The sequence below is a fragment of the Hydractinia symbiolongicarpus genome, chromosome 8, assembly GCF_029227915.1.
Source record: "Hydractinia symbiolongicarpus strain clone_291-10 chromosome 8, HSymV2.1, whole genome shotgun sequence".
Lineage (NCBI taxonomy): Eukaryota > Metazoa > Cnidaria > Hydrozoa > Anthoathecata > Hydractiniidae > Hydractinia > Hydractinia symbiolongicarpus.
In genome coordinates this window covers 25,293,348-25,306,702 of record NC_079882.1, presented here as the reverse complement: position 1 = coordinate 25,306,702, position 13,355 = coordinate 25,293,348, and the positions used below count along the sequence as shown (strand labels likewise).

The 13,355-nt window shown below is 34.1% G+C and overlaps 1 protein-coding gene across 3 annotated transcripts; it reads right to left on the bottom strand.

Annotated features, from left to right (window-relative positions):
• Positions 1-6,983: 6,983 nt before the first annotated feature.
• Positions 6,984-11,935, bottom strand: LOC130655413 (2-iminobutanoate/2-iminopropanoate deaminase-like). Of its 3 annotated transcripts, none has more exons than XM_057458168.1 (8): positions 11,719-11,935; positions 9,924-10,001; positions 9,732-9,813; positions 8,855-8,909; positions 8,673-8,741; positions 8,539-8,594; positions 7,948-8,025; positions 6,984-7,326 (listed from the first exon to the last, which is right to left on the bottom strand). In XM_057458168.1, the coding sequence occupies exons 2-7, from the start codon at positions 9,977-9,979 to the stop codon at positions 7,951-7,953; spliced, it is 393 nt and encodes a 130-aa protein (XP_057314151.1). In that variant the 5' UTR covers positions 9,980-10,001; positions 11,719-11,935; the 3' UTR covers positions 6,984-7,326; positions 7,948-7,950. The 3 variants fall into 3 exon arrangements, with proteins under 3 accessions (XP_057314151.1, XP_057314149.1, XP_057314150.1); XM_057458166.1 differs by lacking the exon at positions 9,924-10,001 and adding an exon at positions 10,069-10,129 and having other exon boundaries at positions 9,732-9,776; positions 11,719-11,911; XM_057458167.1 differs by lacking the exons at positions 7,948-8,025; positions 9,924-10,001 and adding an exon at positions 10,069-10,129 and having other exon boundaries at positions 9,732-9,776; positions 11,719-11,893.
• Positions 11,936-13,355: the final 1,420 nt, after the last annotated feature.

Here is a 13,355-nt window from a genome sequence, read left to right as displayed (position 1 = left end):
TCATGGCCGGGTCTTTTTCACCGAAAAAACCAACACCTATAGCTGACCCCTTTCCATGTGACTGTTTTAATTTTGTGCTGGAGAAAATATAAAAAAAACGACCACTGCATTCTACTGTAATTTAAAATAACGAGTCAAAATAACTTTTATACTTTTATTTTCATTAATTTATTAAACAAGCCTCAATTTTTTACGTTTCAAAATTCCCAGAGCCTTAAATATAAACCATCACTCAATACCCGTTAAATATCAATAAAATCAGCATAAACTGTAAAATATAGTAGCTCCCCTAGGGATCGTCTCCGAGATTGTTCTTAAATTTTTAAAATGCGATCTAAAAAAGCATTTCTATTGCCACTTTTCGTTCTTAAATTTTTAAAATGCGATCTGAAAAAGCATTTTTATCGCCGCATTTTGTTCTTAAATTTTTAAAATGCGATCTGAAAAAGCATTTTTATCGCCGCATTTTGTTCTTACATTTTAAAAATGGGATGTAAAAAGGCATTTCTATCGCCGCTTTTTGTTCTTAAACTTTCAAAATGCGATCTCAAAAAAGCATTCCTATCACCGCTTTTTGTTCTTAAACTTTTAAAATACGAACTAACGAAACTTTTCTATCGCCGTTCTTCATTCTTAAATTTTTAAAATGCGGTCTAAAAAAGCATTTCTATCACTGCTTTTCGTTCTTAAACTTTTAAAATGCAATCTGAAAAAGCTTTTCTATCGCCGCTCTTCGTTCTTAAATTTTTAAAATGCGATCTGAAAATGCATTTTTATTGCCGCATTTCGTTCTTACATTTTAAAATACAATCTCAAAAAGCTTTTCTATCACCGTTCTTCGTTCTTAAATTTTTAAAATGCGCTCTAACAAAGCTTTTCTATCGCCGTTCTTCGTTCTTAAATTTTTTTCATCGCAATATTTTCCATTTTAAAGAAAATTGTTTTAGTTTTAAGAAAAACTGTCTATTTTTAGTTTTGAAAAACTGTTTTACAATATTTACGATAAAAGATGTTGTTGATGATGTCAATGTTGTGTTGAATAAAAGAGGAACAATAATTTTACATTTATACACAAGTTTAATTGGTTTTTAATTAGTTCAATATCATTTCAAAATTCGTTTCAATAACTTCAAAGACTTTTACATCGTATAACAAATAATATTTTGACAATCGTATCGAATCGTTTCAGAATTTTTTCTAATCGTTTCAAAATAGTTTCACAATCGTTTCATTTTTACATAGTTTATACAAAATCGTTTTGAAAATAAAATATAAATTCGTTTCATGATACAATTATAAAACGATGTAAAAAATCATATGGAAGTCGTTTTTTTAACATTCAGAATCTTAAAACCATAGTGACAAGAAATAATTTTATGCTTTTTGTCCCCATAGAGCGGAAGCAGTAGCTTGGTTATAACTCTCATACTTTATGTGGGAAACCAGGGTTTGATTCCCCTTGGTGGTGATTCAATATGAGCGACTAAATGTTACCATAGCCCAACACAAGCCATGTGAGGGAAATTGGGGAGAGGGTACAATGTGAGGGCTCTTTAATGTTGCAGGGAGTTGTATGGTAGAGCGCAAACCTAATTGGGTCTGCGTAGCTCAAAAAGAGTATTAAATGCTCTAGGACTCCCCATCGAAGCTATGGCTCTATCTATTTATCATGCTGTCTTTTTTTTTAAAGTTTGGTTGCTCCTTAAAGGTTACCTCCTGCGAAAAATCAAGTTGACCTCATATAAAAGATCTTTGAAAGTTCTCTAGAAATCTTATTTTTTTGAAAAATATTTATCCGTTCTCGAGATATTTGTCTTAAAAGTTGCACTAATTATGGGAAATTATGACATCATGAGTTAGCATTAAGCATAATTATGGTAATTAAATATTCAAATTTATGTAAATTGTTCAAAATGCGTGAAAGAAAACAGCCTGAAAACATTTTTAACTCTATATGGCTTGTCAAAGATGTTAAATATACCTAACACGCTTGCACAGCATACTCATGACATCATGCATAGTTCGTGAATTTTCTTAGTCCAAATTCTAAAGAACCAATCAAGAGTAATTTGCTTTGCAAAAATAAAAATTGTCAAAAGTAATTATGCTAGGAATAGACTATTCAGGCTATGCGAAGTCATATTAAAATTTTTTTACAGGAAATTTAGCCCTTTTTTGTCACTTCATAAAACAAAGGAGATGTAGCTAACCTCTGGCATGCATTCTAAAATCAAAACAAACTATAAACACTATACAGCACAATATGACAGCACAAATAATAAAAAATATATATTTGGATCATCAAAGGAGGCTTGATAGAATATTTTTAGCTAATAAAATCATTGTGACAATGCAATAGAACAGCAAAAAAACATGTTGATAGCCTAATTAAGAACTAGGCCACCATCAAAAATGTTGTGTTCGCGTCCTGAAGACCCCGCAAAAATGAGTTGGTCGGGTGGTCGGGCGTATTTTTCCCCGGGATTTTCAGATCGGAGCAAGCAAATTTGTTCCCAGGGCAAAGACATTATAGCGCCACTTGACATCGTTTGTAGACCATTTTTCGCCGTCCTGTAAACTGTCAGTAGCCACAGGAGTGCCTAAAGAAATTAATTTTTACCGAAATTAATTTTAACGAGTTTTTGTCAATTTTAAATAAATTAATTCTGTCGAAAAAAAATTTTTTTTTTAAAAAATATTTCACGAAATTTTTTCCCGGTCTTTTTCCGACTTACCGACTCGGGTTTTTATTACCAAAGTGAGTCGGTCGGAGGACGCGAACACAACATATTTTTGATGAAGGCCCTAGCTATAGGAAAGATTAATTGCCTAAAAATCAGAAACAATAAATTAATGTTTATTACAATATAATATATACCTATTGCGTATTAAACTGGAAAACTGTTACTACCAATTATCTCCAAAACAAATCAATATATTGGCAATAGTCAACTTAACCTTCACCCTGATACAAGTCAAGCTCTTACATCTAGCTAGCATATCAAGCTTGTCTTACTTAGTAAAAAATACAAGTTGGGCATGGCATATAACTGGTTACATTGCTAACAAGTTGGTACACCTAATAATTATGACAACTAATTTAGCTATAGGTTAGTCATTTAAATCGTCTAGCTTAACTCAGAAACTGACCCTTTTTCCCTGTTTGATTTCCATATTGCTGCACGCAGTCAGACGAGATTTTGTCAACAATAAATTCTGCACCTCTATTGGTGAATAAATGATTGAATGCGGGTATTCGTAAAAAGCTTACCCCGTTGAGTTTTTTTTATCAATTTTGTGGCTCACTGATTGGGGAAAACAAAGTGGCTAGTTTTGCAATCCTTTGGTATTTTTGTGTTTTTAAATTGTTTTTCTTATTCAATTTCTTGTTATCTTTAATATTTTTTTAATTTACCACAGTCCTAAATATCTTTCTGTAAACAAACTGTTTGTTTGTATTAGCCTCTCCTTCGCTTTGCTTTTTTCGCCAAATATTGACACGAAACATTGTGTTATATCCTCTACTTTTTTGCTACAATAATAGATAATTTTGGCTACTAACCCTAAAACTACTTGACCATGATATGATTTTCCGTAAACTTTTGTTTAAAATGGATAAATTTGCGCCGCCCTCTTATGAACCACTCTCAAATGCGACATTAACGCCACCTTAGTACAATTATCCGGAAAAAACATTTTTGCTAAGCGAAAATTTTGGATAAAGTTGTTGCTAATATAAATGTTTGATTAATGTCTCAGCATTTTCCCTGATTCGATAGGAACATAAAAACTAACCCTACCGCATCAATTTTTAGAGAATATATCCAAAATAATATTTGCGCTACTATTTGGAAAACCTTGTTAAACACCGAGTCTCCACAAAACAATTGATGTTTCTCATGGTTGTTGTGATTACGACCTTTTTCGAGTGAAAATGACTTTGGAAGATGAAGATTTAAAAATAACCAGATTAAAGCAGCAGAAAGGAGCAGGGACATCCAGAGACACTATAAAACTCCGCTTAGAATGTTGACCTCCTTCCACCACAAGGCTACTAAATGCTTATAAAAGTTTGGATTATCGCAATCATGAATGCAACAACCAGTTCCTTCCTAAAAAAACAATATCGATGCTTGAAAATTAAAAGTTTATCATGGCAAATCAATCTAGTCATTCTAACTTAAGAATAGTTTACCCCGATTAAAACTTATATCATGACGCATATCATGATATGAGTGGTTTTGCCCTGTACATCATATGCCGGGCGGTAAGCATGATTTGATCCACCACTGCTAGATGTGACATCCTCAAACGAAATCTATTTTTTGTGCTATTCTAAATACACAAAAATGCACGAAAGTCCAACTTATCCACCTTCGTCCCTAGGGTATCTTGTATCTTTTCTGACATCCGGACGGTGATGCAGCTATAAGAACACCTCTACTTATCCCGACATAAAAAAGACAACAGGCGAGGAAACAAGGTTGATAATTATCCGGAATCCAAGCTAAATCATGTTTTTTTATCTAAAGAGGGTGGGGGAATCCAAGGGTAGAGAGTTCATCTTCTTCGCGAATAAGGTATAACAAACAAATTTCGAAATCTAATCTTACCCTAAAAGACCTAGGCACGCCGTGTTTATGTTATCCCTACGTCGATGAACATGAAAAATGGTTAAATTCATCAAATTTTTGTTCCCACTGAAACTTAATATCGTGTCAATGCAAATAAACTTCAAATTCTACGTTTGTTATGTCATCTTCTTTGGAAACTTCTTTTCACAAAAAAAATATTTTGTCATGCTTTGTGAAAAAATTGTACTTGAATAACCTCTCTTTGGTTATTACGATACAACTGTAATTGTAAAAAAACGGGGGTGCAATAAAATAATTTACAAGGTAAAGTAAAGCAGAAATGACATAAGGTTTTGTTATTTGAAAAGCAAAAAAGTTCAAGAACAGGGAAAAGAATTTCAAAAAAGTGCATTTACTTTCTTGTTTGTGCACAACTCAACCTAGATGCAAGGGCTTGTTAGATTTATACCGTCTGAATATAAAAGGAAAACCTAAGGAGTCCTGGGACGAGGTTGTGCACCACTAGCTGCGTCTGGCTAATTCTTTTTGTGCATTATTACGGTACTAATATTGGCACCCTCTCCCCTATGTCTGGTCATGTGGCATACAGATGACGTCGTTGCAAGTTATTTTGCAGAAGCTTGATATAAATCATTAGTGATTGGTTCGAAAATCCATTATAGGCAGCGAAAACCACAAAAAAAAATTTCTCCACAAATGAAATTTTTGACACATACAGTTACACTTCTTCATAGTGGACACCTCCTTACAACGGACACGTTCATCTCTCAACATAACTTCCATATAGCCATGATATAACGGACACTTTACATTTTACAGAAATGGTTTTTCCGGAGTTAAAATTGTCTGATGTTATTGTTATGTATTTTAGTCAAAAATTACGTAAAGAGCTCTGTTATCACAAAAAACACAACAGAAATGTTCCGGGAATCATGGAGTTATATACTGCAATGTATCAATCAAAATCCCCTTTTAAAAAAACTGGGATGAGGTTGCCTAAAACCAAGAATTCCGCTAAAAAATTTTATGTTGAGAAGACTGTCAATCAAAACTGACACACTTTTAAAAGTCAGCAAATGATTTCTTCGAAAACGAAACAGTAACACATATCTCCATAACAATGACGTCACAAAACGATTTTGTTACATTTTATGTAATGTTAAAACGGTGAGCTGTAAAACCCTGTAAATTTGCGTCACAATCTCACCTACAATCCCTGACAAAAAATACTTTCACATGACCGTAAATTTTAAATTCCGTTCTCACAGGTACTAATTTAGCCTGTATCTATGTCAGAATCACACAATTTGAGCTAGTGACTAGCTCGCTTGTGAATTACTTGGTACTTGGTTAATCCTAACTCTACGTTGTTTCAATTGTTGCTGACGCTAGCATGACTTCTTTTCCTGATATTTCGTGACCTTCGTGGAATCTGACATGAATAAACCGTCATTTTGACAAGTTCAACCTCGTCCCCAGGACCTCTTTTCGCTTTTTTGATATCGGGGACAGCGCGAAGAAGGCCCTGGACCCGGCCGCTTTCTGCACCCAGAAATCTTGGGTGAAGACTGCAGCGTCAGCACGTTTGCTAAATGTCGACAGTTCTTTATATGAATTTGTGACATCCACCAACTTCGATCCCAGGGCCTGTAGCGTTTTGATATGAGAATCGTTTGTAGATACTCATTATATTCCGTTTTAATGTAGTTCACGAGATTGGATGTTTGCTAAAGATTTCTTATTCCTTATTTTTTAGGTTTTTTGCTCCTGTCAAATTTCAAGGTTTTTTAAAAAAAGAGTACAAATAAAAAAAATGTGTAAAAAGTGCCAAATATGTTATTGACGCCGTCATCTCTTATATCGGAAAAGCAAAATTCCCTGTGGACGAGGGTTGGGAGAGAAGTAAGACAATCTCGGCGCCAGAGCTACTTTTTCGCATTTTGATACGTGTGCTCGCGCCAGCCCTATATTAGAACGCGGAGAAGTTCTGGGAACGAGATTGGTATAAGGGTACAACCACAAGGAGTTTCTAACAAGGGAGAACTGTTTTTGAAAATTTTATATTTCAATGTTTTTAAGGACTGACAGATACCATGTAAGAGTAAATCTGTAATGAGTGTTTAACAACAACCTTAGGCGGGTTTTATCCTCACATCATTAAAACGGTATAGGGGCCGGGAACGAGGCTGTGTCAAACAATATAACGACATATGGACAGGACAAAATTATGAAAATTAACAAATATAAGTAATTGCGTAAAAAGTTTTGTTTTTCGGATTCAACCATGACATTCGCTCGTGTTTTAACGTGCTGTTGCGGTGATTATCAACAATTTTCTGATAAAAAAAACCCTGGTGGATTCCCCAGATTTCAACGATGACAACTACATTTGTAAATAAGAATTTATTAAAATATAAAAAAATTGCGAGACAAAACTACTAACAGCCTCATCCTAAGACTTGGTGGGCCTTTTATATTTGGACGGCCTAAACAAAGTGCTGGCCGGTCACGTGACGAATTTAATTGGCCGTAAAAATCACATAATTCAACGGGCTACGAATTGTTGAGGCCGTCCAAATATAAAAAGCGTAACAAGTCCTGGGGAAAAGGTTGAACTACTACCACAATTTTTCAATTTTATCAACAGTTCTAAAAAACAAATTACGGTGACAATTCACGAATCAAGAACTTCTCCAACGATGGCCATCGCTTTAATTTCTACTTTACCAAACTAAAAAAAGTTAACAAAGCATTTATAAATTCTTATTTTATGAAAGTAGTTAGCAACTGGAATTCTAAAGGAAGGTAGTTTCTGTTAGTTAATTAAGGTGTCACGAAGCAAAAAAATAGTGGTTAATATGTCACATGAGAAAGATAACCCAGGAGATGGTTGCAGTAGCAGCAACATAATAATTGCAGTACATGTAAGACTGAAAATCAAAATTAATAATTAAGTTTGAAGGTTTTTTGACGTTTTGCCACATAAATTTGCACGAAATTGCTTTCCAGGTGGATTTCATAGAAACGACGATTTTTAGAAGTGCCAAGTCGCATCTTTATTTTTTTTATTTTACACTATAGGTAAAAACAACAACAACAAAAAAAATCCGAAAAATCAAAACATTTTGAAATCCACGGATATTCCAAATCTTTTTGCACGATATTTTAGACTTCTATATCCCAACTTTTTTTCCGCGATCTTTTAGCCCGCTTGTATTAAAGTTCAAGTGATAAGTACAGACATCATGTGGTGTTTTTTTAATAGTAATGTGCTGTGGAGGTGATCGTTAGTGGATTTAAGATGATGCTATGAAAAATATTATTGCTGTAACCATAAAAAGGGGACACGTACCAACTATAACTTAGATGACAATTCAATATCCTCCAGTGGTCCGACAATCGCTTTAGCACGAATTTCAACTTTACCGCGCTATGTAGAGAAGAATCCCTGTTTGCAAGTTGCCTAGCAACTAATGATTTGTCACTCTGACATGTTTATAAACCGTAAAGTACATAAGAGATCTTAACATATTACGGACCTATCTTAACGCTTACGACTCCTAGGATAATCACTTTATACTATACTTGAGTTGTGGGATTCTCAAGGAATCGAAAAAATCTGTCTATGGGTACACTTGCAACAACATGTCAACGTCCTGCGATTATTCCACGTAAAAACACAGAAAAGAACAATTTGTTTAACGCATTTACACATTCTTGTGTCCAATCATTAAAGTCATTGCAGCAAAGTGTCACTTTAAGCGAAATTTTCTGGTTGATAGAACCAAATACTTAGTCCTAATACGTCCAAATTAAGTTTTTTTTGATTGAATTTAGTAAGGGGAAGTTCATGAGACTGAAATATGACAAATATCCCGGATCTCACTTAATCCGAGTATATTGTAAATAAAATGTGTTCTGATGAATACTGAAATATCATTACCTTGGGAAGATTAGCACATTCAAATGCAGCTCTCGCTGGAAAAGGTGCTTTAAAAACTAGAAAGTAAATGGATGAATTTAAGACACGAATTTGAAAATATACTAAATTGCATAGTAAGATGTTTGTTGGCTTACATGTGGCGTAGACATCGTTCACCGCTTTATAATCGTTTATATCAGCAAGCAATATTGTCGTCTCCACAACTAGAAACAAAGAAAAAAACAGATCAGAAATTCAAAAAACCAATGTACGACATGTAAAATCAGTAATATTTTCGTAAGCTTAATCAATCTTTTTAAAAATTCTAGGCGCCTACCATTTGCAAATGAAGAGCCTGCTGCTTCAAGGATTGCTTTCATGTTAGTTAAAGCCTAAAAAAGAAAAATATTCAGATTTTTGCTTTTTTTATTGAAAAATATGTGAGTAATAGGTGTGGGTTTTTCCAAATTGTTTCAAGAAACCCGACTTTTTTTTGTGGATTGCAGGGATTATTCAAAATTATTCTAAAAAACCCTCAAATTTGAAACACTTAAACATCAAATCTTTTACAGCGCAAAAACTTGCATTTTTCTGGTCTTTCTTTTAGTTCAGATTTTTAAGAATGCACTGATCTACCTGTGTCTAATGACAACAAAAGTAATGAACAGAAGTCACCCTTCCACTATGAAGTATTTTTACTTTTATTATAAATATTTGCAGGATGTTACAGCGACAAGACTTGATCTTGAAACATCAGTTTCTGTGGAAACTGTGCTCCTTAAATAACATTAGCTTTTGGTCCTATGGGATATAAGGACATAAAAGTTAGGCCCAAATTTTTAATGTTGTTGCATTTAGCATAGCAGTCTTCAAAAGCAAAATCTGAGTGAGGACAATTTCCCTTTTTAGCCCTTAGAAAGTGCCTTTTAAATCACCCTTTACTACTAAAACAAGCACCGCACTTATTGAGCACTCATGGCATCTAAATGAAAAATTCGACAGGAAAAGCGAGTGCTTATTTTGAATCATTCCCGTTTTTTAGCAAAGGTTAGTTGTAATTATTTGAACATGTCTTTTCTTGCAGACATCCTTAGTTTTTTTAACATCATAGTTTAAAATTCTTTTGATATATAAAAAATATTGTACACATGGCAGGTGACATAGCTTTCGAAGTTGGCAAAGAGAGCGCAAGATACAAAAAAGTGAATGTATACCTGTTTTGTTTGCTCTTGTACATCATTGCTTACAAAATCCATTGTCTGAAACATTAACCATACATAAACAATTCCAAAATCCCTTGAAGAAATTTAATATATAACATAAAAATGTTTAAAGCATACCTCCCGTGAAAAGAAAAGTTGTTTTCATATGAAAACGCTTTGATAAAGGTCTATGAACCTTTTTACCTTTTTGAAAAATCTTCAATGGTTTCCAAGATGATGTAGGCTTTAAAATGTACCATAGACAGCTCTTAAATCTATTTCCTAAAATCCAATTTTTTTTGAGAGAGGTAAGCTTTAAGTTGAAAAAAATGCACACGCAAGTAATTACCTCTGGATTTAGTCCCAATTGACCAGAGATGTGTAACATGTGATTTACCTGCACAGCCTGACTGAAAATAGAAAAAAGCCAACAAGTACATAGTTTTTATTCTAACACTGGTTTAGTCATACTGTTTCATGAACTAAGGTAATATCTAGAAATTGGAAAAGTTCATTTTCCCTAACTTTTTGACTCAGTTTTAAAATTCTTTGACTTTTCCAGGTTCTCCTGGTATTCTGGAGTGGTGGCTAACCTGACTTTTAGGTCAATCTGAATAAAAAGCCATGGGCTATAAGTGGATTTTTATGATTTCCAACATAGGTGCAGGTTATAATCATGTGCTGGTTATAATGTGGTGCAGGTTATTTGATGTTATACATTTTTGTCATTTTTATTGTGAAATTCACAAAAATTGCTCCTGGATTCTTGCAAACATAAAATAATTCAGACAAACAAAAACAGACATTGTAACTTAACATTATTATTGCAGATAAGTTATTTAGTTGATGTTCATAACTTATCGATTAGAGAAAACTAGAAAAAGAAACAAGAGCATTTATTTTTGTCACCATCAGTGCCAGGTACAAAGACAGTTACAAACGCATTGCAAAAACTCCCATGGCTGGGATTTTTTACATGTGAACATTGAGTGCAAATGCACGTGTTTTCTTTCTAACTTTTTACAACTTATAAAACAATTTAATTCAATATTTTGTTTTAGTTTATGCAATGGTGCAGGTAAGTATAAAACGCATTGAATGGAAATTTTTTAGCCAATCTGATAGTATTTGTTTTATAGCACTCTCACAAATTTGGGTTGTGGCTTATACAATGTGTGAGTGATATATAAACCAGCAAATATAGTAAATAATGCAGTTCAGTAGCAGTGAAATCAGATTGTTGATAGGTCCTTAACATGCAGGTCCTTAACATGCCAACCATGATTTATCAAGCTATATATAGAGGCAAATTCAGAATTACTTTTTAGAAGTTTCTGTGTATGGTGCTTGTTCAACCAAAAGTAATTTATACATCTTTACTACACTGGTGTTCACAGTTGAAATTGGAATTATCGAAAGTGCAGCACAAGTACAGAGATTGTCTCACTTTATTGAAACTGAAACCACTGGAAATAGGAAAATGTTTCTCGTTTTGGAAATGATTTCCTAAAATAGACACATTAATCTAAATGGTATCTGTGCCATACTGATTAAGAAGAAGTCACATTAACATGGAAAAGGTGTAACAATGGCTTTGAGAAGTAAAGTATATAGACACAGTCTGTGTTTAAGTAGAAAATTGGAAATATTTATAATGCCTATGGTCAAAGCCTCATTAAATTCACTCTGTTTAATTTCTTTTTTCAACACAGAAAATGAGCCAACAACTTAACTGCGTAGAGAGGTGTATTGCTCAAATAAGTAATTAAGGTTACAAAAAATAGTTTCTGTGGGCTGTTTACAAATGAGGTAAACGGCTTAGAAACAGCCGCCCACTGAACATGTTTTTTTACCAGGTGCCTTATTTTTCTCTTCCTATTTGACTGACCCCTGCTGTCTTAATGCATATAATCTAATCCCAGGCAGCTGTGTTTAACTAGGGCGCTTAGCTACACATAGATTTAAAGAAATGTAATATATTGCTAAGTAGAGGTCTTACCTATATGGTCCAATAGCTTTTGGAGCTTTAACAGTGCTGATAACTTTTCTGATGATTTTACTCATGATTCTTGTTGTTGTGAATCGTACTATTCGGACTATGTGTACACACCGCTCGCTTCTTACGAGCGAAGCTTTTTGCAAATCCGAGGGGAGTCCAACCCCGATCCCAGGGCTCTTTTCTCTTTTTCATATCAGAACGGCGAGAGATGAAATAGTCTCGTCACGCCGTCCCGGTAAAAAAACAAATAACCCTGGGAACGAGGCTGGAGGGAGGGAAGCAAGCATAGCGTGTACGTAATAATTGCGTATATTTGCATTAGTAAATAGTAATTGCACCGTAATGTATCGATTAGAAAGCCGGAATGTTTATCAAATATTTGACATTTTGAATACCGCTTGGTAAACAACCCCAAGCTTCAGGTATATAGTTAAAAAAAATCCATATGGAATGAGAATTGATAAGGACAGAATAGTTGTACAAGGGGTACTGATACTATTTCCCAATATCTATAATAAGATTCCCCCAGTTGTAACCAGGCCTGTAATACTAGTAAAAATATTGGAAGAAATATCATCATTTTTGCACAACAAAAAGTAAGCAGAAACTTTCTATGATAACTGAAGAACTATGATGAAGTTGATAGCGACATTAGTTATCTAATTTTGTAATAAACAGCCCAAGGGCCACAAGACCCTGGGCGCGAGATTGTATGGCAGTCATTTAGGAAACACCCCCATGACAGGCTGAAGAAAAAGTCGACCTTTAATATACCATTTTAGTCACAGAATCTTTCTCTTCTCTCTTGCTCCTGGGTAAACCCTGGGTTTTCTATTTTTAAACTTCCTTGCTTACAAATATTTGGAAAAAGATATATAGATAAGAAATGTAGATAATAATTACGATAAACCATCCCAATGTTAGAAAACATTCAAGAGGTTTTAAGATATGCTTATAAACGGAAAACGAAAGAATCATCCCTCCGGCTTACATTTAAATGTTTAGTTTAACCTATCTGTGTTGAACATTTGAAATAGCAGTTATCTTATACAACTGATGACAGTCAACAAAATAAATCTGCAACACTTATTTTTTTATGCTTTGATGTTTCCTGCAACAGTTTCTGCCACAAAATCTTTTGTTTCTTCGCACTTCGATGTAATATGTGAAAATACTATTCCTTTATTTCAGAAAGAGACTAATTCAATTATTAATGAATCTTCAGCATCCGAAAAAGTTAATTTTGCAGACTTTGGGAAAGTATATTCATCCGCAAAATGTATTTCCAAGAAGAATAGAATATTTCGGGGCCACTCATCCGCAAAAAAAGGATCCGGATTCAATTTGTTAGTCAGAAGATATCAGAAAGCTAAGCGTCAGGACTCCTGGAACGAAGATCGCATACAAAAAGCCTTATTTCATGTTTCTTTCATATAGGACAATCTCGTTCCCGGGGCATATTGCCTTTTTGATTACTTTCATGGCATTGTTGCTCCATAATAAAGGTTTCGGGGGCCAAGAGACCCTGGAGACGAGGATGGGGATACGCAGAAAGAGAAAGTTCTTGGAATTTGTTTAACAAAAACTTGCTGCAGTAAGTAAGTTTTTGTCAATGGTTTTGTGAAGGGATTATTAAA

Coding starts and splice junctions, on each gene's coding strand:
- LOC130655413 (XM_057458166.1), bottom strand. CDS start 11,783: ATGAGTAAAATCATCAGAAAAGTTATCAGCACTGTTAAAGCTCCAAAA. Junction 9,777..10,068: donor AATTGGGACTAAATCCAGAG/GTAATTACTTGC, acceptor TTAATGTTTCAG/ACAATGGATTTTGTAAGCAA. Junction 8,742..8,854: donor AGGCTCTTCATTTGCAAATG/GTAGGCGCCTAG, acceptor CTTTGTTTCTAG/TTGTGGAGACGACAATATTG.